We start from the raw sequence: 24,841 nt of genomic DNA, 5'->3' as shown, positions 1-24,841 counted from the left end.
CCTGGCTTTCATTTTGTGATACTCCCACTTAAGTCTTTAGAGTTGCTTTTGTGTTATGCATGTGGCACTAGCCCTTTGCTATTCCTATGGATCATGAAAAATTATTATTGATTACAATTTTTATAGATTGCTACAGATTTCTTCTTTTAATGGAAAGATGAATGCACTGAATGAAATTAACAAGATGCTGTCAAGTGTATCATATTATACACATCAACATGGTAATTCTGAGGAAGAATGGCTAACCGCTGAACAAATGGCAGTAAGCTCCATTTTTTTATATAATCGAAACATACTTGCCTCTTTATTTTTTTGTGTATAGGGCTGGAATTTCTGAGGACAGTTTATGAGACTCAGTTTTCTGCCTGTCAATCTGGGATCTAATGACCAAACTTGGCAGCAAACTCCCAGTGTTTATTACTTCTACCACAAAACAAAAAAATAATAAGGCCTGGAGAGATGACTTAATGGCTTCGAGCACATTTGTTGTGCTTCCAGAGCCATTGGTTTCCAGTTGCCGCAAATATCTCTAATTCTAATTTGAGGGAATCACACACCCTCTTTTAGACAACCAGGGAATGCTTCAAACATAATATACACATGGTTCACTAACATATGATAAAAACACACTGTATACACAAATAAGTAAACTCTTAAAATTAAAACTGCTGAACTTTTTAAGTTGATAAACAATGGATTGGTAAGAACGTTAAGTAACTTACTGTATCTTTTGTGAATGTGTACTGAATATAGGTGACTTGTTTAAATTAAAGAGAAAACTTCTGGAATCTAGTGAATGAGTATTCTATGGAATCACTTAAAACATTTTAATTTGAAGTGAATAGCAGTTATAAAAACTTGAATTATAATTTAATATGAGTACTGTTTATACATATTTGTGAAGAATAATCATTGTCTTACAAGAGTCTTAATTACCAGATTGACTCAGAACTTTGAGGGCTTTTTTTTCTTAACTGTTGTGAAAATAGTATATACCTAAGACAAAGACTTTGACTAAGGATTTATTTAAGCTCAGATTTTATGTTTATATCCATAAATTAAATTAGCATCTCTCAACAATGCAAAAGAGGAAGCATTTTTTGTTATAAATTAATGTGACATTTATGAGGTATTTGAATACATTTTACAAGAGAATGTTCTAAAACATACTGGAAATATAAAAGTCATTATGCTCATACATTATAACTAAAATATGTGATACTGCTGCTCATAGATGAGGAATTTCTCTTTATTTCAGAATTAAATTACATGCAGTTTGTAATTACCCATTAAGGCAGCAATTGTGTTATCTTAATGGGTACATTTTACATGCAGAATTTAATTCTATAAAATTACTTATTTTAATATTTAGTAACTGCATTAAAGATTGATTTCACTTGTGTCATCTGTATAAGTGAAAAATTTTATTTTGGTTTTTGGAATATTTTTATTTTCTACAGTTAAACAATATTTGTGCTGTTTTAAATTTAGGAGTGGATACAACAAAATAATATCTTATCCATACTCTTACAAGATAGTCTTCATCAGCTACAGTATGTGGAAAAGCTAGAGAAGATTCTGCGTTTTGTCATTAAAGAAAAGGCTCTTACTTTACAGGATCTTAATAATATCTGGGCAGCAGAGGTAAGAAATTTTCTTAAGATAGTAAAAATTTAATAAAATTACAGGTTTATCTAGTGACTTGAGTAACAGATTTTTATTACTACAATTTCAGTAAGCTATTTTATTTAGATATCTGGTCAGGAATTCTTTTTTTAAAAGATATCCATATATTTATGTAGTAAAGATATAGATGATTTTATATTACAAAACCATCTATTGAAGCAATTTTGGAAGGAATAATGGTGGAAAAAGTATAAAGAATTTAGTAATTGGAAGAAGTTTTTCTTATAGTCTTTGAAGAAGGAAGTGTGAAAAATTTGGAAAAAAATTTATTACTGTATCAGTTCCAAAAACCTATGATTGCTATGTTAGATTGGAACTTTTAATAATAAGTTACCTTATTTTGCTAGAAAATACTGTGTAATTTTTTTTCATTTTTTTATTATTGAGAAAAGGAAGGAAAAAAAGTTTCCACCTCCTCCCAGCCTCCCATTTCCCTCCCCCTCCTCCCACCCTTCTCTCCTTCCTTCCATCCTCCCCCTCATCCCACTCCTCTCCCCCTCCCTCTCCAGTCCAAAGAGCAGTCAGGGTTCCCTTCCCTGTGGTAAGTCCTAGGTCCTCCCCCCTCTGTCCATATCTAGGAAGGTGAACATCCAAACTGGCTAGGCTCCCACAAAGCCAGCACATTACATAGGTTCAAAACTTCATGCCATTGTCCTTTGCGTCTCATCAGCCCTCATTGTTCGCCATGCTCAGAGAGTCCGGTTTTATCCCATGCTTTTTCAGTCACAGTCCAGCTGGACTTGGTGAGCTCACAATAGATCAGCTCCACTGTCTCAGTGGGTGGGTGCAACCCTCGTGGTCCCGACTTCTTTACTCATGTTCTCCCTCCTTCTGCTTTTCATTGGGACCTTGGGAGCTCAGTCCAGTGCTCCAGTGTGGGTCTCTATCTCTATCTCCATCCATCTCCAGATGAAGGTTCTATGATGATATGCAAGATATTCGTCAGTATTGCTATAGGCTAGGGTCATTTCAGGTTCCCTATCCTCAGCTGCCCAAGAAACTAACTGGGGACCTCGCCTTGGGCTCCTGGGAGCCACTCTAGGTTCAAGTCTCTTGCCAACCCTAAGGTGGCTCCCTTAACTAAGAATTGTGCTTCCGTGCTCCCCTATCCACCTTCCTTCATCCCTATCTTCCTTTTTCCCCAAGTTCCCCCCATTCTCCCCTTCTCCCTTTTCTCTCCCCATCTCCCCTTACCCCCATCCCACCCCACCCCCAGGATCTCAATTTTCTCCCCGGGAATTTTGTCTGCTTCCCATAGCGAAGAGGATAACTATATGTTTTTCCTTTGGTTCAACTTCTTACTTAGCTTCTTTAGGATCACCAATTGTAGACTCCGTGACCCTTATTTATGGGTAGAAACCAATTATGAGTGAGTACATCCCATGTTCATCTTTTTGGGTCTGGGTTACCTCACTCAGGATAGTGTTTTCTATTTCCATCCATTTGCATGCAAAATTCGAGAAGTCATTGTTTTTTACCGCAGTGTAGTACTCTACTGTGTATATATTCCATACTTTCTTCATCCATTCTTCCATTGAAGGACATCTAGGTTGTTTCCAGGTTCTGGCTATTACAAATAATACTGCTATGAACATAGTTGAACAAATGCTCTTGTCATATGATAGGGCATCTCTTGGGTATATTCCCAGGAGTGGTATTGCTGGGTCCAGGGGTAAGTTGATCCCGAATTTCCTGAGAAACCGAAACACTGCTTTCCAAAGTGGTTGCACAAGATTGCATTCCCACCAGCAATGGATGAGGGAACCCCTTCCTCCACAGCCTCTCCAACAGAGGCTATCATTGGAGTTTTTTATTTTAGCCATTCTGACAGGTGTAAGATGATATCTCAAAGTTGTTTTGATTTGCATTTCCCTGATCGCTAAGTTGGTTGAGCATGACCTTAAGTGTCTTTTGGCCATTTGAACTTCTTCTGTTGAGAATTCTCTGTTCAGTTCAGTGCCCCATTTTTTAATTGGGTTAATTCGCATTTTAAAATCTAGTTTCGTGAGTTTTCTATATATTTTGGAGATCAGACCTTTGTCTGTTGCGGGGTTGGTGAGATCTTCTTCCAGTCAGTAGGTTGCCTTTGTGTCTTAGTGACAGTGTCTATGCTTTAGAAGCTTCTCAGTTTCATTTATTCAATGTTGCCCATAATGCCTGTGCTGCTGGGATTATACGTAGGAAGTGGTCTCCTATGCCCATAAGTTGTAGAGTACTTCCCACTTTCTCTTCTATCAGGTTCAGTGTGTACAGATTGATATTGAGGTCTTCAATCCATTTGGACTTGAGTTTTGTGCATGGTGATAGATAGGGGTCTATTTTCATTCTTCTACAGGTTGACATCCAGTTATGCCAGCACCTGGATTTGTTGAAGATGCTTTCTTTCTTCCATTGTATACTTTTAGCTCCTTTATGGAAAATCAGGTGTTCATAGGATTGAGGGTTAAAATCCAGTCCTCTATTTGATTCCATTGGTCGACTTCTCTGTTTTTATGCCAATACCAAGCTGTTTTCAATACCATAGCTCTGTAATAGAGTTTGATGTCAGGGATGGTAATGCCTCCAGAAGTTCCTTTATTGTATAAGATTGTTTTGTCTATCCTGGGTTTTTGGCTTTTCCATATAAAGTTGATTATTGTCCTCTCCAGATCTTTGAAGAATTTTTATGCGACCTTGATGGGGATTGCATTAAATCTATAAATTCCCTTTGGTAAAATTGCCATTTTTACTATGTTGATCCTCCCAATCCAAGAGCAAGGGAGATCCTTCCATTTTCTGGTATCCTCTTCAATTTCTTTCTTCAATGCTTTAAAGTTCTTGTCATATAGATCTTTCACTTCCTTGGTTAGAGTATCTCAAGCCCTGAAAGTCTTTGTTTTTTCTTTTATGCTACTGATGTGTCTTTCCCTCTGAGCTTACATGGTAAGATTTTGATTTTGAACTTTATTTTGGTTCACCTTTTCTTTACCAGTTCTATTTTTTCTTCATCTATATTTTCATGTCTTGAATTTTTATTTCATTCAACTTTTTTTATCATGTTTATAAATGCTATTTTGAAGTCCTAGTGCTTCCAATATGTCTTCCAATAAACAAATATATATGTGCTTCCAATAAATTACTTTTTCAGACCCAAACAGTAGTGTTGCTATGTTCTAGGTGAAGCCATATTGTCTTTGTTATTCATGTTGTGTTTACACTGACTCTGCTTATCTGTAGTTATGTTGTTTATTGGAATAGAGCTTTGTTGAATCTATTACACCAATCTGACAGTTGATTGGCCAGAAGAATGATGCTTGGATCTCAGTTTTCACAGCTCAGTTCTGAAACCTGATTAGAGTTGGGGTTTAGACCCCAACCATGTCCAAGTTGTTGTAGTGATGGGGTTGGGTGATAAGCTATCGGACCTCCAGCAGCAACCAATCCTGGAGTTCCTTCAAGGTCTTTAAGTCAGAAAAAGGACTAGGATTACACTATTAAGGATGTGAATGAGTACAAAGAAGATGGAAGAGGTAGAGGTTGAGGAGGAGCTGAGATGGGCAGGTAGCAGAAAGTCTAAGAGTACTCTCCAGAAACCAGAATGAAAGAGGGTACGGTGTGCACAGTTAGACTACCTAGGTTCCATACAAGTGTGGCACTTCTAAGGTCCCTAGTAGATAGTGGTTCACCAGTCAAACAAAAGGAGATGGTCTCAGAAGAATTACTGAAACTGACAGCAAGGAACAACTATAGAGATGCTGCCAAGTTTTTTGTTCAGATAAAATATTTTATATTTCCTTCATTAAACATTTAGGTTCCTTTCTTTTTTTTAACAGAGCAAAGGACTTTATTCATTATTTCTTTAAATTTTATATATATAATATCACAGATACATATGAAACATTAAATAAAAATACACAGCATAACAGTTATAACAGTAACATATAAGTATATAGTACCAAGTAGATCATAAGCTGGTGGTGGTGGCACACACATTTAATCCCAGAACTTGGGAGATAGGGGCAGGCAGATATCTGGATTTAAAGCTATCTTGGTGTACAGAGTGAGTTCCAGGACAGCCAGGAACTCTTGTCTCAAAACAAACGGAGAGAGAGAGAGAGAGATTGGATAATATAACATTTAGGCACTCAAACTAAAAGACTGTGAGATAATGAATATACTGACTTGATTGACACCAATAGTTATTTCTAAATATATGACTATTAAGGCAGAATTTCATATGTCTTAAATATGATTTAAATTTTTTAATTATTTAAAACAACTTAAGTTTAATTATAATTTGATTCTACCCAAGTCTTTCCAGATCATTTCTTCCTCCCTGTTTATCCACCCAAATTTTAAGTTCTTTCTCAAACAAAAGGAAGGAAGTATAACAACAAACCCAGGAAACAAAGTACAAAAACAAACTTCAAACTTTAGCTAAATAAAAGCACACAAAAAACTGTGGAATCTATTTTTTTTTTTTTGTTCCTGGAACTAACCTTGTAGACCATGCCAGCCCTGAACTCCGAGAGATCCACCTGCCTCTGCCTCCCAAGTACTGGAATTGAAGGCATGTGCCACCACTGCCCAGAATCCATTATTCATTGTTCAACTACTGCTAAACATTAGGCCTCTCCTGGAGTAGTTATTAATCCCTGTAGGTATTATAGTGTCTAGGTTTTATTCATTCATTCTTTAATAACAGTGTAAAATGCAAGATAAAACAAAAGCAACCACATTGAGTCTGATCAAGGCAACTCAACAGAAGGAAAAGAGCCCAAGAGAAGGCACAAGAATCAGAGAACCACTACTTTGCACATTCAGTAATTCCATAAAAACATTTAACCTGGAAGTCATTATATATTCATAGAGGACCTGATGTAGGCCCTGTACATGTTGCCTCAGTCTCTTTGCTCAGTTGGTTTAGAGGCCTTTATTCTCGTTTTGGCTCTTTTGTGCCTCCTTTTCCATGGGGTTCCCTGGACTATTGAGTTGGGGTAATTTGATGGAGACATCATTTAGGGCTGAGTGCTCTAAGATCGCTCACTTTCTGCCTACTGTTTGATGACAGGCCTCTCTGTATTTGTTTCCATCTGCTCTAGGGGAAAGTTTCTCTTCTGATGATTGAGTAAAGAAGGCACTGATCTGTAATGTAATACCATCAGGAGTCATTTATTCACTATTTTTTAATAGACCAGTCTTACTTGGTTTTGCCCTAGGCCTCTGGACTATCTAGTCTTAGGAGCTTTTAAACACAGGGGCTGGAAAGATGGCTCAGAGGTTAAGAGCATTGCCTGCTCTTCCAAATGTCCTGAGTTCAATTCCCAGCAACCACATGGTGGCTTACAGCCACCTGTAATGGGGTCTGGTGCCTTCTTCTGGCCTGCAGGCATACACATAGACAGAATATTGTATACATAATAAATAAATATTTAAGAAAAACACAGGTAGGTTAGGGTATGGTTTCTGTGAAGTAGACATTAAGTCGTTATATTGGTTGTGTTACTCCCACAAGCTTTGTGCCACCATTGCCCTATCATATCTTTTAGGCAGTCTACATTCTCCATAGGATGAACTGTCACTTCTGTTATTCAGCATGAGCTGTCACTTGTCACAAGGCATTCTGTCAGATGTAAAATGAACTATCAGAATTGTTTTGATTGGTATTTCCCTCATTGCTGAAAGATGTTGGCCATTTAAGTATCCTCAGTCACTGAATTTCCTCTATTTAGAATTCTCTGTTTATATCTGTACCCATTGTTTGTTTCCTTGATAGTTTCTTGAGTTCTTTATTTATTTTGGATATTAGGTCTCTATTGGATTGGAGTTGGTGAAACATCTTTTCCCATTCTGTAGGCTGCCACTTTGAATAATGTGTCCTTTGCCTTGCGGAAACATCTTCAATTCATGAGATCCTACTTACTAGTTATTGATCTTATAAATATTTATTTATTATGTATACAATATTCTGTCTGCAGGCCAGAAGAGGGCACCAGACCCCATTACAGGTGGGCACCAGACCCAATTACAGGTGGCTGTGAGCCACCATGTGGTTGCTGGAAATTGAACTCAGGACCTTTGAAAGAGCAGGCAATGCTCTTAACCTCTGATCCATCTCTCCAGTCCCTTAGTTATTGATCTTACTGCCTGTACTATTCTTGTCTATTTCTATGTCAGTGTGTTCAAGACTGTTGTCATTTTCTCTTCTATGTGGTTCAGTGTAAGTGGTTTTATGTTGGGTTCTTTCATCTATTTGAAGTGTTTTTTTTCAGGGTAATAATTATAAATCTATTTTCAGTCTTCTACAGTTTGACTGACCTTTCAAGATTTGTTAAGAATTGTGTTGGGATTTTGATGAAAGTGGCGTTGGTTCTGTAGATAGCTTTTAGTAGCATGGCCATTTTTACTATTTTATCCTACTGATCCATGAGCACAGACAGGTTTTTCAGTGTACTGGTGGTGTCTTCTTCAGTTTATTTCTTCATGACTTTTAAGTTTTCATACAGGTCTTTTATTTGCTTAGTTCAAAATACCCAGGTTATTTATGTTTGAAGCTTTTATAAAAGGTGTTTTTTTCCCTAATTTCTTTCTCAGACTGCTTGTCATTTGAATATAGGAAGGCTCCTGATATTTGTGAGTTAATTTTGTGTGCAGATCCTTTGCTGAAAGTGTTATCAGCTATAGAAATTTCCTGGTGGAATTAGTCTTCGGTAACCTGTGTATGTTACCATATTATTTGTAAATAAATATATTTTAACTTCTTCCTTTTCAATTTTTAACCCTTTGATCTCCTGTTGTCTTATTATTCTAGCTAAGACATCAAATTTTGAATAGATGTGGAGAGTGGACAACCTTGTCTTGTTCCTCATTCTAGTGAAGTCTAGAGTTTCATTTCTCTCCATTCAAGATGCTGTTGGCTATAATCTTCCCGGAAACTGCCTTTGTTATGTTGAGATATCCCTAATCCCTCTAGGACTTTTATCATGAAGATATCTTGGATTTTGCCAGAGACTATTTCTTTCTTTCTTTCTTCCTTCCTTCCTTTATTTATTTATTTTTTTATTGAGAAAAGGAAAAAAAAAGGACCCGCCTCCTCCCAGCCTCCCATTTCCCTCCCCCTCCCCCAAGCTCCTCTCCCCCTCCCTCTCCAGTCCAAAGAGCAGTCAGGGTTCCCTGCCCTGTGGAAAGTCCAAGGTCCGCCCCCCTCGTTCTGGCTCTCCCCAATGTTGGCTTTCCTGGCGCAGAGAGATCAGGCCTCTGTGCTGGTTGGGCAGCTCGCAAACAAAGCACCTACCCAGCTTGGTGCAGGCAGGCCACAGAAACAAAGGAACTGCTGCCCGCCCGGGAGCCCCGAGAACTCGGACCCAGCGCCCAGATAGGCTGGGCTGGGCGATGCCACACGCCAAAAGAGGGCGGTGGGGCCGAAGTGGGGAGGGCTCTGGACGGAAGCTGGGTGGGCCAGGAAGAAAGAGGCAGCACCCAGGGAGTAGAGGCCCTGCAGAGAGCCCAAGAAGGACAGGGGGCCAAGGAACCCCCGAGCTCCCCGTCCCAGGCTGGCGACGTGGGCCAGAAACTCACCCCAATGCTGGGTCTCCTGGCGCCGAAAGATCAGGCCTCCGTGCTGGTTGGGCAGCTCGCAAACAAAGCGCCTACCCCGCTTGGTGCAGGCAGGCCACAGAAACAAAGGAACTGCAGCCTGCCCGGGCGCCCCGAGTACTCGGACACAGCGCCCAGACAGGCTGGGCTGGTCGATGCCACGCACCAAAAGAGGGCGGTGGGGCCGAAGTGGGGAGGGCTCTGGACGGAAGCTGGGTGGGCCAGGAAGAAAGAGGCAGCACCCAGGGAGTAGAGGCCCTGCAGAGAGCCCAAGAAGGACAGGGGGCCAAGAAACCCCTGAGCTCCTCGTCCCAGGCTGGCACCGTGGGCCAGAAACTCACCCCAATGCTGGTTCTCCTGGCACCGAGAGATCAGGCCTCCGTGCTGGTTGGGCAGCTCGCAAACAAAGCGCCTACCCCGCTTGGTGCAGGCAGGCCACAGAAACAAAGGAACTGCTGCCCGCCCGGGAGCCCCGAGTACTCGGACACAGCGCCCAGATCGAGTATTTCTTAATCTAACGATTTGATTATGTGTTTTTTTCTTTCAGTTAATTTTCATTTTATTTATTTTTGATTTTTTGAGACAGTTTTTTGAAATAGTTTTCAAGACAGTGTGGCTTTGGAGCCTGTCTTGGACTTTCTCTGTAGATAATACTGGCTCTGAACTGATGGGGTGTAAACGACCGGCAAATAGGATTAATCAGGCTAGCTTTAATATCAGCTTTATTAAGGGGAAGAAGGGGATAGCTAACAAAACCAAGGTTCCAACAAAGAGCAGGAAACAGAAGGGAAGACTGGGGAGTACACCCGCAAGATTTATAAGTAAATATTAGCCTAAGGGGATCCTGCCCTTCAAACAAGGTGATTGGCTTGCCTGCCCCCACATCTCCCCCTTTTGTCTAAATAAGACAGAACCAAACCAAATACAACTATATACAATAAGAACAAATAATAAATATAAAATTACAAATAACAAACAATATTGAGCAAGAAACCTGTAACAAAAGTTTTACTAAACATTCTATTTCAAGGAATCTAAATAATGTAGAGAGTAATTGCAATTATCTAATCTTCAACTCCGTCAAAGATCTGAGAGGGGAAGTAATATTTCTTAAGCAAACAGGAAGAACAAACGAGAAATTTCCAAAATGTGGAACAAATGACAGAGACAGCTGACTGCCTGTGCAATCACCCAACGTCTCATTAGCAATGTTGAGTCAACCAACTTTGGCTAAGGCCTAACATAACTGGCAGATCGTTATCAAAGGCAAGAAACTTTTTTTAGAACTATCCTACCCTGTCTTGGCAAGATAGGACAATCCTGTTTTATCCACTTACGGATATTTTGTATCTTTGTCAGTAGTTGAGGTGTGGGCTTTTCTTTTGCCTGAAGGCCAGTTGTGCGAAGAAGAAGACAAGCTCCCAGTGGAGTGTCTTTGGTGCTCAACGTTCTCTCAGGAGTAGAGCGGTGTTGCCAGGAGTGACTGTGTCTCATTGGCACGGAATTCCTAGGTTAGATTAAAGGCCATTTTCTACAGCTCTTCGAAGAGGTTGAAGATTATACTATCTATACTAAATATCTCTATGTATCTAAAGAACCTGATTATCCTAATATAAATATGACAAAGATATAATTTTCAATACCTATCTAGCTTGAAGACTAAGAGAATAAACAACTGTGCAATATATGAGGACAATGATCTCCAACTGTAAACAGTGTCATTACATAAATAATATCAGAGGTAGAAATGTATATTGCGATATGGTAAATATATTAATACAATATAAACAGGTATAAGCATACTCTTATAGAAGAAATAGAGGTAGAAGCATACTCACATTTAATATTCAGTATATCAATATACAAGAATCCCCTCAACCCGTATCAACCACTAAATGATGTCCCTAAACCTGAGGGTAAACTCCGCTGGGAGAGGGGATGTCGTCCTGTAATAGGGCTTTAAGCTGACATGGGGGCGACGTTCTTCTTAGGGGGTCCTGTGAAAGCAAATGATGGTAAAATTCCCATAATAACATTTGGCCTAAGAAAATTGTAACTAGCCTCTGAGTGTTTCTAGGAGATCTGGCTCAAAACTGGAAGTTAAACCACAGACAGTGTGCTATGTGAATTAGAGTATGGCTGTAAACAGCAGTGGGAGCGTGGATGGCGCTGCCTGAGAGGTTAGAGTGATTGGGGGGAGCTCGCTTGGATGGAGTCACGTGCCCTGTGGTGCGCCTACCTTACAGCAGCGCTGGCGGTAACAGCTGGCTAGAACCGCAGCAGGGTTGTGCTCATTCAGCCGGGGCTGTACTGCTGCCAACCAAGCTCGAATGCTGGGAAACTCAGCCGAGACAGGCGGGAGGGGTTAGCACACTGGGCTTCCCCTACACTGAGCTCAGAGATCTGCCTGCCTCTGCCTCCCCAGTGCTGGGATTAACGGTGTACACCACTATTGCTGTGCCTTTATGTTTATTTATGTATTTTGAATTATCCCTGCATCTTTAGGATGGAGCCTGTTTGAGCATTGTGGTTGATTTTTTTTTGAATACTTGGGTTTCTTTTTTATTTTCTTTGACAGGTGTAGTTAACTTTATTGATGGTATTCAAGAGAGTAGGGCTTCCTAAGCTCCTCCTGCTATTCTGGGGGTCTGGGATGGAAACTGACGAAGATGCTCAGTGTCAAGGGTTGAGTTAGGATAGAGACTGCTCAGCAACCGAGGGCGCCTCTCTTTTGCTGTGTCCTTGCTGGGATGGGGTTCCTGGGCAGGCTTCTTATTCCTTGGAGGCCATGTAGGCCATGAGGTCCACCACCCTGTTGCTGTAGCCAAATTCATTGTGGTACCAGGAAATGAGCTTTACAAAGTTGTCATTGAAAGCAATGCCAGCCCCAGCATCGAAGGTGAAAGAGTGGGAGTCACTGTTAAAGTCACAGGAGACAACTTGGTTTTCAGCCTAGCCCAGGATGCCCTTTAGTGTACCCACAGATGCCTGCTTCACCACCTTCTTGATGTCGTCATACTTGGCAGCTTTCTCCAGGCGGCATGTCAGATCCACAACGGACACATTGGGGGTAGGAACATGGAAGGCCATGCCTGTGAGCTTCCAGTTCAGCTCTGGGATGACTTTACCCACAGCCTTGGCAGCGCCAGTGGATGCAGGGATGATGCTCTGGGCAGCACCACGGCCATCTCACCACATCTTGCTAGAGGGGCCATTCACAGTCTTCTGCATGGCTGTGATGGCATGGACTGTGGTCATGAGTCCCTCCACGATGCCAAAGTTGTCATGGATGACCTTGGCCATGGCAGCTAAGGAGTTGGTGGTGCAGGAAGCATTGCTGACAATCTTGAGGGAATTGTCATACATGTCATAGTTCACACCCATCACAAACATGGGGGCATTCGCGGAAGGTGGAGATGATAACCTGTTTGGCCCCACCCATCATGTGGGCCCCAGCTTTCTCCATGGTGGTGAAGACACCAGTTGACTCCACAACATACTCGGCACCGGCTTCGCCCCATTTGATGTTGGCAGGATCTCCCTCCTGGAAGACGGTGCTGGCCTTCCTGTTGATGATAAGCTTCCCATTCTCAGCCTTAACTGTGCCTTTGAACTTGCCATGGGTGTAGTCATACTGGAACATGTAGACCATGTAGTTGATATTGATGGCAACAACGTCCACTGTGCCAGAAGTGAAGGCAACCCTGGTAACCAGGCATCCAATATGGCCAAATTCGTTCCCTCTGACCTTTACCATTGTGGAACCTGGAACGAGGCTGGTACTGCATGAAAAGAAGCTCCCTAGAACAGGGAGGAGCAGAGAGCCTACTTGGGTTTCTAATTTTGAAAAAGTTTACTATATTTTATAGACTAAGTTTTTTTTCCTGAATATTATTGGTGTTTTAATCTTTAATTCTTTAATTAATTTAATAAGTTAAATTAATAATTTCTTTTTTATTAAGTACTTTAAGTGGAAAAACTAAGTGTCTTTAGTTTCAGTGGAAATTGTTTTATGTTAAGGGTTATTCTTACACTTTCAGGTGAGAAGGTAACTAAGGGTTATCCAAGTCATAATACAGTGGTTTATATTTACTTTTACCTTTTTTTGTTTTCTTTCTTTGAAGGCAGGAAAGCATGAAGCCATTGTGAAGAATGTACATGAACTACTAGCAAAATTAGCTTGGGATTTTTCTCCTGAACAACTTGATCATCTTTTTGATTGTTTTAAGGTAAAAGTAAAAATAATAAAATATTGCTATTATTTAATTTGGTCTTCTTTGCTTTTATGTGCCTTTGGAAAAAAACATTGATCATTGGATAGTTCCTTTTTCTTCTAATTAGAACTTATAAGTGGTTTATATAATAATTTCTGTCATGCGTATGCACTTGTAACCATTTTAATTCTGCTTAGTTCTTTGACTTTAGTCTTTCCTGGAAATTTTAATGTTTATGGTAAAATATCTTACATAAATATAATGAAGGGTGGGATGATGAGGAGAAAATACCTAACTGCTCAACCATGATAAAATAATAAGAAATATTATTTTGTACATACTCTGTAATGTGTATTTGCATTTGTATTGATGGAATTGTTTAACTATTAAGTATTCTTTTTCTGTGTATTTGGTTAGAAAGTTGACTAATCAAAAGTTAGAACCCTGTTACAGTATTAGTGTACAAATATTCTAGTTACCATTGACTTTATTTTTTTTTAAATATTTATTTATTATGTATACAATATTCTGTCTGTGTGTATGTCTGCAGGCCAGAAGAGGGCACCAGACCTCATTACAGATGATTGTGAGCCACCATGTGGTTGCTGGGAATTGAACTCAGGACCTTTGGAAGAGCAGGCAATGCTCTTAACCACTGAGCCATCTCTCCAGCCCCCTTACCATTGACTTTAGCTATACAAGATTTCTTGTTTAAAATCATTATTACATTTTTGGCAATAACTTTTACTAGGCCCTGAAGATAAAGTATTTGTTTGATAATTTTCATTAAAATGTGAAGAATTATATTCTATATCCCAATTGCTGTTAATGCCAGCTATACCTTGGAGAAATTCATAGTATATACTGTAGGATGCCTGTTCAGCATTTTAACAGTTGTAGTTTTGTAGGCCCCAAACTGAAGTTAAATGTGTATAAATTATAGAAGGATACAGTAGAAGATACTCTCATTAAAATGACAAAAACCAATATATTAGAACCATTTTATATATAGGTGGAGCTATCTGAGGGAAAGAAATGAAGTGATATTCTAAAAAGTAAAGTTGTTTGATATTGTGAATACTACTGGCATGTTTATGTATATTTTTTACTAATTTTTATTGAGCTCTACATTTTTCTCTGCTCCCCTCCTTGCCTCTCCATTCCCTATCAACCCTCTCTTAAGGTACCCATGTTCCTAATTAACTCAGCAGACCCTCTCTTTTTCTGCAATCTATGTATGTCTCTCTTAGGGTCCTCGTTGTTGTCTGGGTTCACTGGATTTATGATTTGTAGGCTGGTTTTCTTCACTTTATATTTTAAAACCACATATGAGTGAGTCCATGTGATAATTGTCTTTCTGCATCTGGATTGCCTCACTTAAAATGATGTTTTCTAGCTCCATCAATTTGCCTGCAAATTTCAAGATGTCATAATTTTTTTTTCTGCTGTGTAGTGCTCCATTGTGTAAATGTACCACATATCCATTCGTCAGTCGAGGTGCATTTAGGTTGTTTCCAGATTCTGTTTATGACAAATAATGCTGCTATGAACATAGTTGAGTACATGTCTTTGTGGAATGATTGAGCATCCCTTGTGATATATACCCAAAAGTGGTACTACTGGGTCTTGAGGGAGGCTGTTTCTTAATTTTCTGAGAAATTGCCACACTAATATTGAAAGGGGCGGTACCAGCTTGCATTCATACTAGCAATGTAGAAGTGTTCCCTTTACCGCACAGCCTCTCCAGTATAAGTTGTCATCAGTGCTTTTGTTCTTGGCCATTCTTACAGGTATAAGATTGAATCTCAGAGTTGTTTTGATTTGCATTTCTCTGATGACTAAGAATGTTGAACATTTCCTTAAGTGTCTTTCAGCCATTTTAGATTCCTCTGTTGAGAGTTCCCTGTTTAGGCCTCTACTCCATTTTTTTTTATTGGATGATTTGTTCTTTTGATGACGAATTTCTTGAGTTCTAGTATATTTTGGAGATCAGACCCCTGTCTGATTTAGGGATAGTGAAGATCTTTTCCTGTCTGTAGGCTGTCATTTTATCTTGTTAACTGTGTCCTTTGCTTTACAGAAGCTTTTCAGTTTCAGGAGGTCCCATTTATTAATTGTTTCTCTCAGTGTCTGTACTGCTGGGGTTGTATTTAGGAAGTGGTTCCCTGTGCCAATGCGTTCAAGTGTACTTGCCACTTTCTCTTCTATAAAGTTCAGTGTGGCTGGCTTTATGCTGAGGTCTTTGATCCATTTGGACTTGAGTTTTGTGCATGATGATAGATATAGATCTATTTTCATTCTTCTACATGTAAATATTCAGTCATGCCAGTCCATTTGTTAATTATGTTTTCTATTTTCCATTTGATATTTTTTGCTTTTTTGTCTAAATTGGGTGTTATATTTCAAAGGATTAATATCCGGGTCTTCAGTTTGGTTCCATTGGTCCTCCTGTCTGTTTTTATGCCAAAACCAGGCTGTTTTCAGGGTTGTAACTCTGTAGTAGAGCTTGAAGTCAGGGATTGTGATGCCTTTGGAAGTTCTTATATTGTACAGGATTGTTTTGGCTATCCTAGGTTTTTTGCTTTTTCATTTTAAGTTGAGTACATTGCTTTCAGGGTCTGTGAAGAATTTTGCTGAGATTTTGATGGACATTGCATTGGATCTGTATATTGCTTTTGGTAAAATCGCCATTTTTACTATGTTAATTCTGCCTACCCAAGAGGGTTGGATACCTTCCACTTTCTGGTGTATTCTTCAATTTCTTTCTTCAAAGCTTTAAAGTTCTTCTTCTTCTTTTTTTTTTTTTTTTTGGTTTTTCGAGACAGGGTTTCTCTGTGGCTTTGAAGCCTGTCCCGGAACTAGCTCTGTAGACCAGGTTGGTCTCGAACTCACAGAGATCCGCCTGCCTCTGCCTCCCGAGTGCTGGGATTAAAGGCATGTGCCGCCACCACCCGGCCTTAAAGTTCTTGTCATACAAGACTTTCACTTGTTTGGTTAGCGTTATTTCAAGGTATTTTAATGCTGTTTGTGACTATTTGTGAAGAGTATTGATTCTTTTATTTCTTCCCCAGCCTTTTTATCATCTGTGTACAGGAGGGCTACTGATTGTTTTTGAGTTAGTCTTGTATCCTGCTACATTGCTGTAAGTTTTTATGTGTTGTAGAAGATCGTTGGTAGAATTTTTGGGGTCACTTATGTAAACTATTATATCATCAGCAAACAGTGAGAGTTTGACTTCTTCTTTTGCAATTTGTATCCTTTGATCTCCTTTGGTTGTCTTTGTCTTATTGCTGTAGCTAAGACCTCTAGAACTATATTGAATTGATATGGAGAGAGTGTACAACCTTGTCTTGTTCCTGATTTCAGTAGGATCTCTGTGAGTTTCTTTACAGTTAGTTTGATGTTGGCTGTTGGCATGCTGTATGTATTTAGGTTTGTTCCTTGTATCCCTGCTCTTTCCAAGACTTTTATCATGAAGGAATGTTGTTGAAAACTTTTTTCAACATCTAATGAGATGTGGTTTTATATTTTAGTTTGTTTATTTGGTGGATTACGTTGACAGACTTTCATACAGGGAACCATCCATCCCTGCATCCCTGGAATGAAGCCAACTTTATCATGGTGGATGATGGTTCTGTTTTGTTCTTGGATTTGATTTGCCAGTATTTTATTTAGTAGTTTTGCATCAGTGTTCATGAAGGAGATTGGTTTGTAATTCTTTTTTTTTTTAGTGTGGTTTTTCTTTATGTGGATTGGGTAATTGTAGCCTCATAAAAAGAATTCAGCAATATTTCTTTTGTTTTTTTGTATTGAACAATTTGAGGAGTGTTGGTATTAGTTCTTTAAATCTTGTATATTTCTGAGCTGAAACCATCTGCTCCTGGCTTTTTTTGTTTAGGAGACTTTTGATGACTGCTTCTATTTCTTCAGCAGGTCTGTGTAATTTGTTTATCTGGTCTTGATTTAATTTTGGTAAGTGATATTTATCCAGAAACTTGTCCATTTCCTTTAAGTTTTTCAATTTTGTGGAGTACAGGTTTTTGAAATTTGACCTGGATTTCCTCCATGTATGTTGTTATGTCCCCCTTTTCGTTTCTGATTTTGTTAATTTGGATATTCTCTCTCTGCCTTTTGGTTAGTTTGGATGAAGCTTTGTCTATTTTGTTGATTTTTCTCAAAGAACCAACTCTTTGTCTCATTGATTCTTTGTATTGTTTCTTTGTTTCTACTTGTTGATGTCAGCTATCATTTTGATTATTTCCTGCTAATTCTCCTGGGTGAGTTTTCTCCTGTTTGTTCTAAAGTTTTCAAATGTTTTGTTAATTCACTAGTGTGGGATTTTCCAGCTTCTTTATGTAGGAATTTAATAGCTTTCTTTTTAACACTGCTTTCACTGTTTCCCATAAATTTGGGTATGTTGTTTGGTCATTTTCATTGAATTTTAAGAAGTCTTTAATTTCTCCCTTTATTTCTTCTTTTACCCATCAATAATTCAGGTGAGCATTGTTAAATTTCTATGTGTTTGTGGGCTTTCTGGAATTAGTATTGCTTTTGAATTCTAGTTTTAAGCCATAGTGGTCTGATAAGATACTTGGCGTTATTCCAGTTTTTCTGTATTTGTTGAGGTTTCTTTTGTTACCACGTATGTGGTCAGTTTTCAGAAGGGTTCCATGAGGTAGTGAAAAGAATGTATATATTCTTTCATATTTGGATGGACTATGCTTTAGGTGTTTGTTAAGTCCATTTGAGTCTTAAAATCTGTTAGTTCCCTTATTTGTTCATTTTTTGTTTGACTGACCTGTCCAGTGGTGAGAGGGGAGTGTGTTGAAGTCTCCCACTATTAGCGTGTGGGGCTTAATGTATGATTTGAGCTTTAGAAGTGCTTCTTTTACATGAGGGTGCTTTTGTATTTGGGCCCTAGGTTTCCAATATTGAGAGTTTCTTTTGATGGATTTTTCCTGTGACTAATATGAAATGAACTTCTTTGTCTCTTTTGATTGATTTTAGTTTGAAGTCTATTTTATCAGGTATTAGAATAGCTACACCAGGTTGTTTCTTAGGTTCATTTGACTAGATATCTTACCCTTTACTGTGAGGCTATGTCTGTTTTCATTGTTGGTGATGTTAATTTGTGTGTTTTTCCCTTCTTTGGGATTTGCTTCTTTAAAATCATCAATTGTTGTAGTATGAGGGCTGCTTGTCAGGATTTCTGTCCTGCCTGGCTCCCACAGTCTTTAGGTCCTAAAGAAAATCACACTGAGGTCTCCATAAGTTTATTAACTGATTGGCCCATTTGCTCAGGCTTCGTATTAGCTCTTATATATTAACCCATAATTCTTATCTATGTTAACCACATGGCTCAGTACCTTTCTTAGCCATGCAGATCACATCCTGTTTCTTCTGTGGTCTGGGCAGGACTCGGGAAAGAGCTTAATTCTTCCCAGAATACTCCTGTTTTCATCGCCCGCCTCTGCTTTCTTTCTGGTTGACCCGCCTATACTTCCTGCCTGGCCAATCAGCGTTTATTTAAAACATGATTGACAGAATACAGACAATTCTCCCGCACCACTTTCCCCTTTTATTTTTTTAAACAAAGGAAAACATCCTTAGTCCATTTTTTGGGAATGTGGGCACAGTATTCCATGCTACTTCCAGCTGGTTGGGAGCGCTGATAATCTTATGGGGAGCTACAGAAAATGTAGAATTATGATCAAGTCCTGACTGGAGTATCCTGTGAGTCTTGATCATCTCAGGCGGCAGTCTTGAATCTGTTCTGGATGTAGAACTCAGACATCTGGGCTGTCTGTTCCTATCAGAGATTTCTCAGCTGGTCTTCCTTGATCAAACCAGATTTTTCTTAACTCAGAATGAATCCACAGCCTCTCATGTCCTGAGGAAAAAGCAAAATCTCTTCTCCAAAGTAACATACATCTTGACTTCAATTTTGAAATCAAGGTATTTTCAAAGTACCTAACTTGGATTAATTTAGCAGCATTTATAAGCAAATATCTTTTAGCAGCTATTGCTCCTTCCTCAGCATTCAAACAATTCAGAGAGAGCATAATAACATACAGTGTCCAGATTCTCTATGTGTTTTCCATCTTTATGCAGTTTTATTTTAAACTGTATTTTTTATTTTTAATTTTTGGCTTTTTGAGACAGGGTTTCTGTGTATCTTATCCTGGAACTCACTCTGTAGACCAGGCTATCCTTGAACTCACAGAGATCCACCTACCTCTGCCTCCCAAGTGCTGGGATTAAAGCTGTGTGCTACTACACCCTGAACTCACAGAGATCTGTCTACCTCAGCCTCCCAAGCTTTGGGATTAAAGACGTGTGCCACTGTACCTTGAACTCACAGAGGTCCATCGACCTCTGCCTCCCAAGTGTTGGGATTAAAGGTGTGTACCACCACACCCAACTATTCCCTTCTTTTTTTTTAAGGACTTTAACTGCTTTCTTTTCCCTCCCAAACCAGCATATATTTTAACACAGAGTAAACCATTAAGAGGTTTTTTTTTTTAATCTCTCTTTACTGTATATCTCTCTTTTTCTGACTACACGAGTCTTTAATTTACCAAGCAATATGAGTAGGATTAAACCGTGGCTTTGATGTCTGGATTCAGCTCATTCCTTGGCTTTCTGCGATGCCAGCATCATAGCAGAGGTACTGGCTGTAGCCATGTTTATTGCCACAACTCTGTGGTGTTTCAAGGTCCCTGCCAGCAAGCAAGCTGCAACAGTGTGCTCACAAACCACACTCAAATGCCCCATAGTCAGACCGCTTGACTGAAAGAGTCAGAGTTTGCCCTGGCAGGATGGCCCAGAAAACCGGCATTTTAAAACTGCACAGCTTTTTTCCTGCTAAGTCTGAAAACCGAAAAGCGTGCAGTCAGCTTTTTATCAACACTATTTAAGTGTTTCGTGGCAGGACCTCTTAAAAGAGCTGCAGTTTTACAGCTAAAGCTGAGTCAGGAAGCTTCTCTTAGATGAGAGCGCTTGCTTGCCTCTAGCAAGCAGAGCAGACCCGAGAAATAGTGGCTACCAAGAAAACATGCTTTACTTTATTCTTTCCCAAGCTTTCTCAGGCTTTCTATGGATGCAGTTATCCATGTGGGTGCCATTCTTAGTAGGATCCAAGATTCAGTGGTTTTTCCTCATAGTACAGTCAGTGTTACAGTTCTAGTTACCCCATTGGTCACTCTGTGCTCTGCTCCAGTAGATTTTGCTGTGTCACTCCTATTTTTTCTAGGCAAGTTGGACAAATGCAAGTAAGAAACAACGTCAAAAGCTTCTTCAACTGATTCGTCGCCTTGCAGAAGATGACAAGGATGGTGTAATGGCACACAAAGTATTGACTCTTCTGTGGAATCTAGCCCACAGTGATGATGTACCTGTAGATATCATGGATCTCGCTCTCAGTGCCCACAAAAAATACTCGATTATAGTTGTTCCCAGGTTAGAAAGTGCTTCATTACTTTGTTTGTTAACTCTTTTTATTTTGTTAAATATGATGTCTTAGTTGGAGGACAGTTGCATTTTATTCCATAATTTTTGTTTTCAAAGACATTTTTAATTATTAGTTGAATTTTGTTATAGAATCCTCTTTAGCATCTTCAGTTAAAGATTTAGTAGGTATGATGTATTCTGTTTTGAAACAAAAGTTTAAAAGGTGTAGGTACAGGTTTCTTTATGTTTTACTCATTTGAATAAATCAGGTCATGAAAAATCAAAGTTAGGTGTTCCGAGGCCTGAAATATAGGTCATCAGGAATAGGTGGTTGCAATGCAGACCTGATGACTTTGTTTTAATCTTTGGATCCTGTAGTAATAAGGGCGGCGGGGCTGCATCCCCAGCACCCCGGCTGCCTGGCTAGCTTATGCCCGAAATAACAACACACAAACTGTATTCATTTAATCACTGCTTGGCCCATTTCTATCTAGCCTCTTCTAGGCTAATTCTCACATATTAATTTAGCCCATTTCTAATTATCTGTGTAGCGCCCCTAGGTGCACTTACCGGGAAGATTCTAGCCTATATCCATCCTGGGTCGGAGCTTCATCGCGTGCGTCTGCCTGGGAGCTGGGAGCATGGTGTCTCTCTGAGGCATCTGCTCCCGAGAGGAGAGTTGTGGAGTCTGAGCTCACTTCTTCTTCCTCCCAGCTTTCTGTTCTGTTTACTCCTCCCACCTATCTTCTAACCAATGAGGGCCAAGCAGTTTCTTTTTATTTAACCAATGACCTTCCTCCATCAGGATCCTACCTAAAAATAGGAGACAACAGACTTTATGAATTTTTCCTCTTGCCTCTACACTTTGAACTACTGCTTAATGCATGCACATATAATTTTTCAAACTTAAATTGGTCATAGTTATGAAAATGTATTGCCGATGTTTTGAAAGTACTTACAGAACTATCTTTATCAAAATACTCTTAAAATCTCTTATGTGTTAATTGTTATCCTTATATGTGTAAATAAGAGAATATACTTAGGCTTGAATACTTTTTAAAAAGACAGTCATAGTCTAGACTACATACTTATTCACATAGCTGAAGGTTTGTTTCGATTCTGAAGAAGATACAAATAAAAATTTATCTTAGCTGTTGCCTTCTACAGTTAGATAAAAATACAGTAGTTTTGGATTTTCAGAGGCATGAGGAGGGAATCAATCTGAATCAAGTTACTTAATCAGATCATGGTATATTATGTATTTGATAATGACATTTTACTAAGCATTTAAAATTGTTAATAAGGTTCTTGCAAACAAATAATATTTTATCAAATAGAAAAGCATTGTAAGTAATCAAAATAATTATTATAAATGCTCATCTAGCACTTGCTTATTCATATTACTGCTTTGGATACTATCTTGAATTTGGCCAGATTATTGGTTATTATAGTCATTACGATAGTAAAATTTTCTTTTTCAAATTCAGCCTTTATCTCTTGTTATTTTGAAAATGCAGTGTTTATTCCTAGGCTTCCCATTGAAGACTTGAAAAGTAGTGACAAATTTAGCAATCATAGTATTTTCTTTAAATATTCTTTATGGAGTTGAAATAACTCAGTCTCTGAAGTTCTTGTTATGCAAAAACTAGGGCCCAAATGTGAGCTAAGTACAAAAGAGGTAGCAATTAGATAATCCCTGAGGCTTGTTGGTCAGACAATCTTGAAGAATGAACTCTGCAGTCAGTGAGACACCTTAAGTCAAAAATTCAAATGAAGAATGATTAAGGCAAATAACAAATGCTGACCTGTTACACACACACACACACACACACACACACACACACACACACAACTTTTCCTTACATATTTAGTATTTCCTATTATTGTTCTCCAAATCTGCACAGAATCAGCACTAATAAACTAAACCTAAAATTATGATTGCCAGCAAAGTCCTGTACAATATTAAGAAAAGTAACTGTGGCAGAATATTTAAAGTGAGCTCACTACAGTTTTTAATTTTCTCAAGATTAACACTTTTGCTTATTTTGCTGATTTTTTTTGTTGAATTTTTATAATGATGTAGAATGAGCAAAACACTAAATAATACACAAAGCCCAAATTTAGATACTTTAAAAACCATGTTTCTTGTGCATATATGGGAGAAATACTTAAAATATATTAGAAACATGTAACATTGAGTGTATTGTAATATTTTATATTACAGAGCATTTGGTTTGATTAAATTCAGTTAAATTACAATTATATGAAGTTTAAATTCTTTTTCTATTTTGAAAGTTTCAGCAACCTTAAAGAGAGACATGTTGAATTTTATTAATCTATATTAAATGCTGAATTCTATATAGTTATCATGAGTTATGCCAGAACTTAAGTAATTTTTTTTTATATGTAAGGATCGAGATTTGCAAAAAATCCAGTGGATAGATCACTTTATAGAAGAACTTCGAACAAATAACAAATGGGTTATCCCTGCACTGAAACAAATAAAAGAGATTTGTAGTTTGTTTAATGAAGCACCTCCAAATTTAAGGTAAGGTTTTTATACAGTTTCCTTGCTATTTATGATTGTGTTGAAATTAGTCTATGAGTATTAGCAAACTGTAAATAAAGGAAAGTGGCAAAGTTAGAGAAAGAGATCTTTCTATTTGAGTTTAGTTTTTGTATTGTAAGACAGGGTCTCTCTATACATTCCTAGCTGTCCTGAAACTCATTCTGTAGAGTACACTGCAGTGATGGGATTAAAGTCAAGTACTGCTACACATGGCCATTTTTTGTTGTTGTTTGTATGTTCTTTTGTTTGGAATATGCTAAATATTAGTTGTTTTCTATTCCTTTTTTATTGAATTAGATGTGTTGAAGAAGATACTATTGATTGTTGCTCTAATTCTAATTGGTCTTCATAATAAAAGCCCAGAGTCAGATATTAGTGGGTAAAAGTTGAAAGATAGGAGAAGCGGAGGAGCCAGACACTAGTTTTACATCTACAAAATCTTCAGACCAAATAGGGTATCCTGTCTCTATAAGTCCTCAGACTGAATATTTTGCTTCTATTTCCTCCTGCTTTATATTGCTTTGTTCGCCCAGCCATATCATTTCCTGTCTCCACCTCCCTAGTATTAAAGATGTGAGCCATCACTGCTTGGCTCTATTTCTCTTTTAGATTGATTATCTCTTGTAACCCAGGGTATCCTTGAACTCACAGAGATTCATCTGCCTCTTTCTCCCTAGTGCTGGGTTTAAAGGTGTATGCCACCATTGCATGGTCTCTGTGGCTAACTAGTGTGACTAGCTCCACATTCTGATCTTAAGACAAATTTTGTCAGAACACAAACAGAATACCACATTTTTCCTTTCTGTCTAAAATAAAAAGGGTTATAGCTAATATAAGAAAAACTACATACAACAACTACAATAACTATATATAATATAGATGGGCAATAAATATATCAACAATGTCTAGTTCATTTGCATTTGACAAATTCAGAGAAAATACTCTATTATCTAACCTATCTTAGTGAATCCAATATCTTGTTCCTAATTCACTTCCCCCCCCTTTTTTTATTTTTGAGACAGGGTCTTTCTGTAGCTTTGGGGCCAGTCCTGGAACTAGCTCTTGTAGACTAGGTTGGCCTCCAACTCACAGAGCTCTTCCTGTCTCTGCCTCCCAGCCCAAGAGCTGGATTAAAGGCCTGTGCCCACCACTGCCTGGTTCCTTCATTTTTTTTTCCTTCACTTTTTAGTAATACATTTGTAATGAATTTTCTGAAAAATTTCCCTTCGTGAAAAATGTGTGTTGTCACCAAAACATTTGCAGTGCAATAATGATTTCTAGAGATTCTGAGAGGTGTACTAGCTAAATAAAATATGTTTTAGAAAGGAACTTCCATCTGTTTTAAATA

General features: G+C 38.5%; 1 protein-coding gene across 1 annotated transcript in view; it reads left to right on the top strand.

The window, feature by feature from the left end:
• The window catches only part of LOC121443800 (probable ubiquitin carboxyl-terminal hydrolase FAF-X), a 158,370-nt gene that overhangs the window by 29,996 nt on the left and 103,533 nt on the right, over nt 1–24,841 (top strand). The window contains 6 exon segments of the mRNA XM_041645577.1: nt 127–262; nt 1,492–1,644; nt 13,386–13,490; nt 20,728–20,902; nt 20,905–20,933; nt 23,336–23,472. Coding sequence (XP_041501511.1) covers nt 127–262; nt 1,492–1,644; nt 13,386–13,490; nt 20,728–20,902; nt 20,905–20,933; nt 23,336–23,472 — 735 coding nt within the window.

This window comes from Microtus oregoni, unplaced genomic scaffold (genome assembly GCF_018167655.1).
Source record: "Microtus oregoni isolate MIOR12 unplaced genomic scaffold, Mior012 000113F_000, whole genome shotgun sequence".
NCBI classification, from domain to species: domain Eukaryota; kingdom Metazoa; phylum Chordata; class Mammalia; order Rodentia; family Cricetidae; genus Microtus; species Microtus oregoni.
The sequence above is the reverse complement of the archived record's forward strand: the minus strand, read 5'-3'. Positions and strand labels throughout refer to the sequence as shown.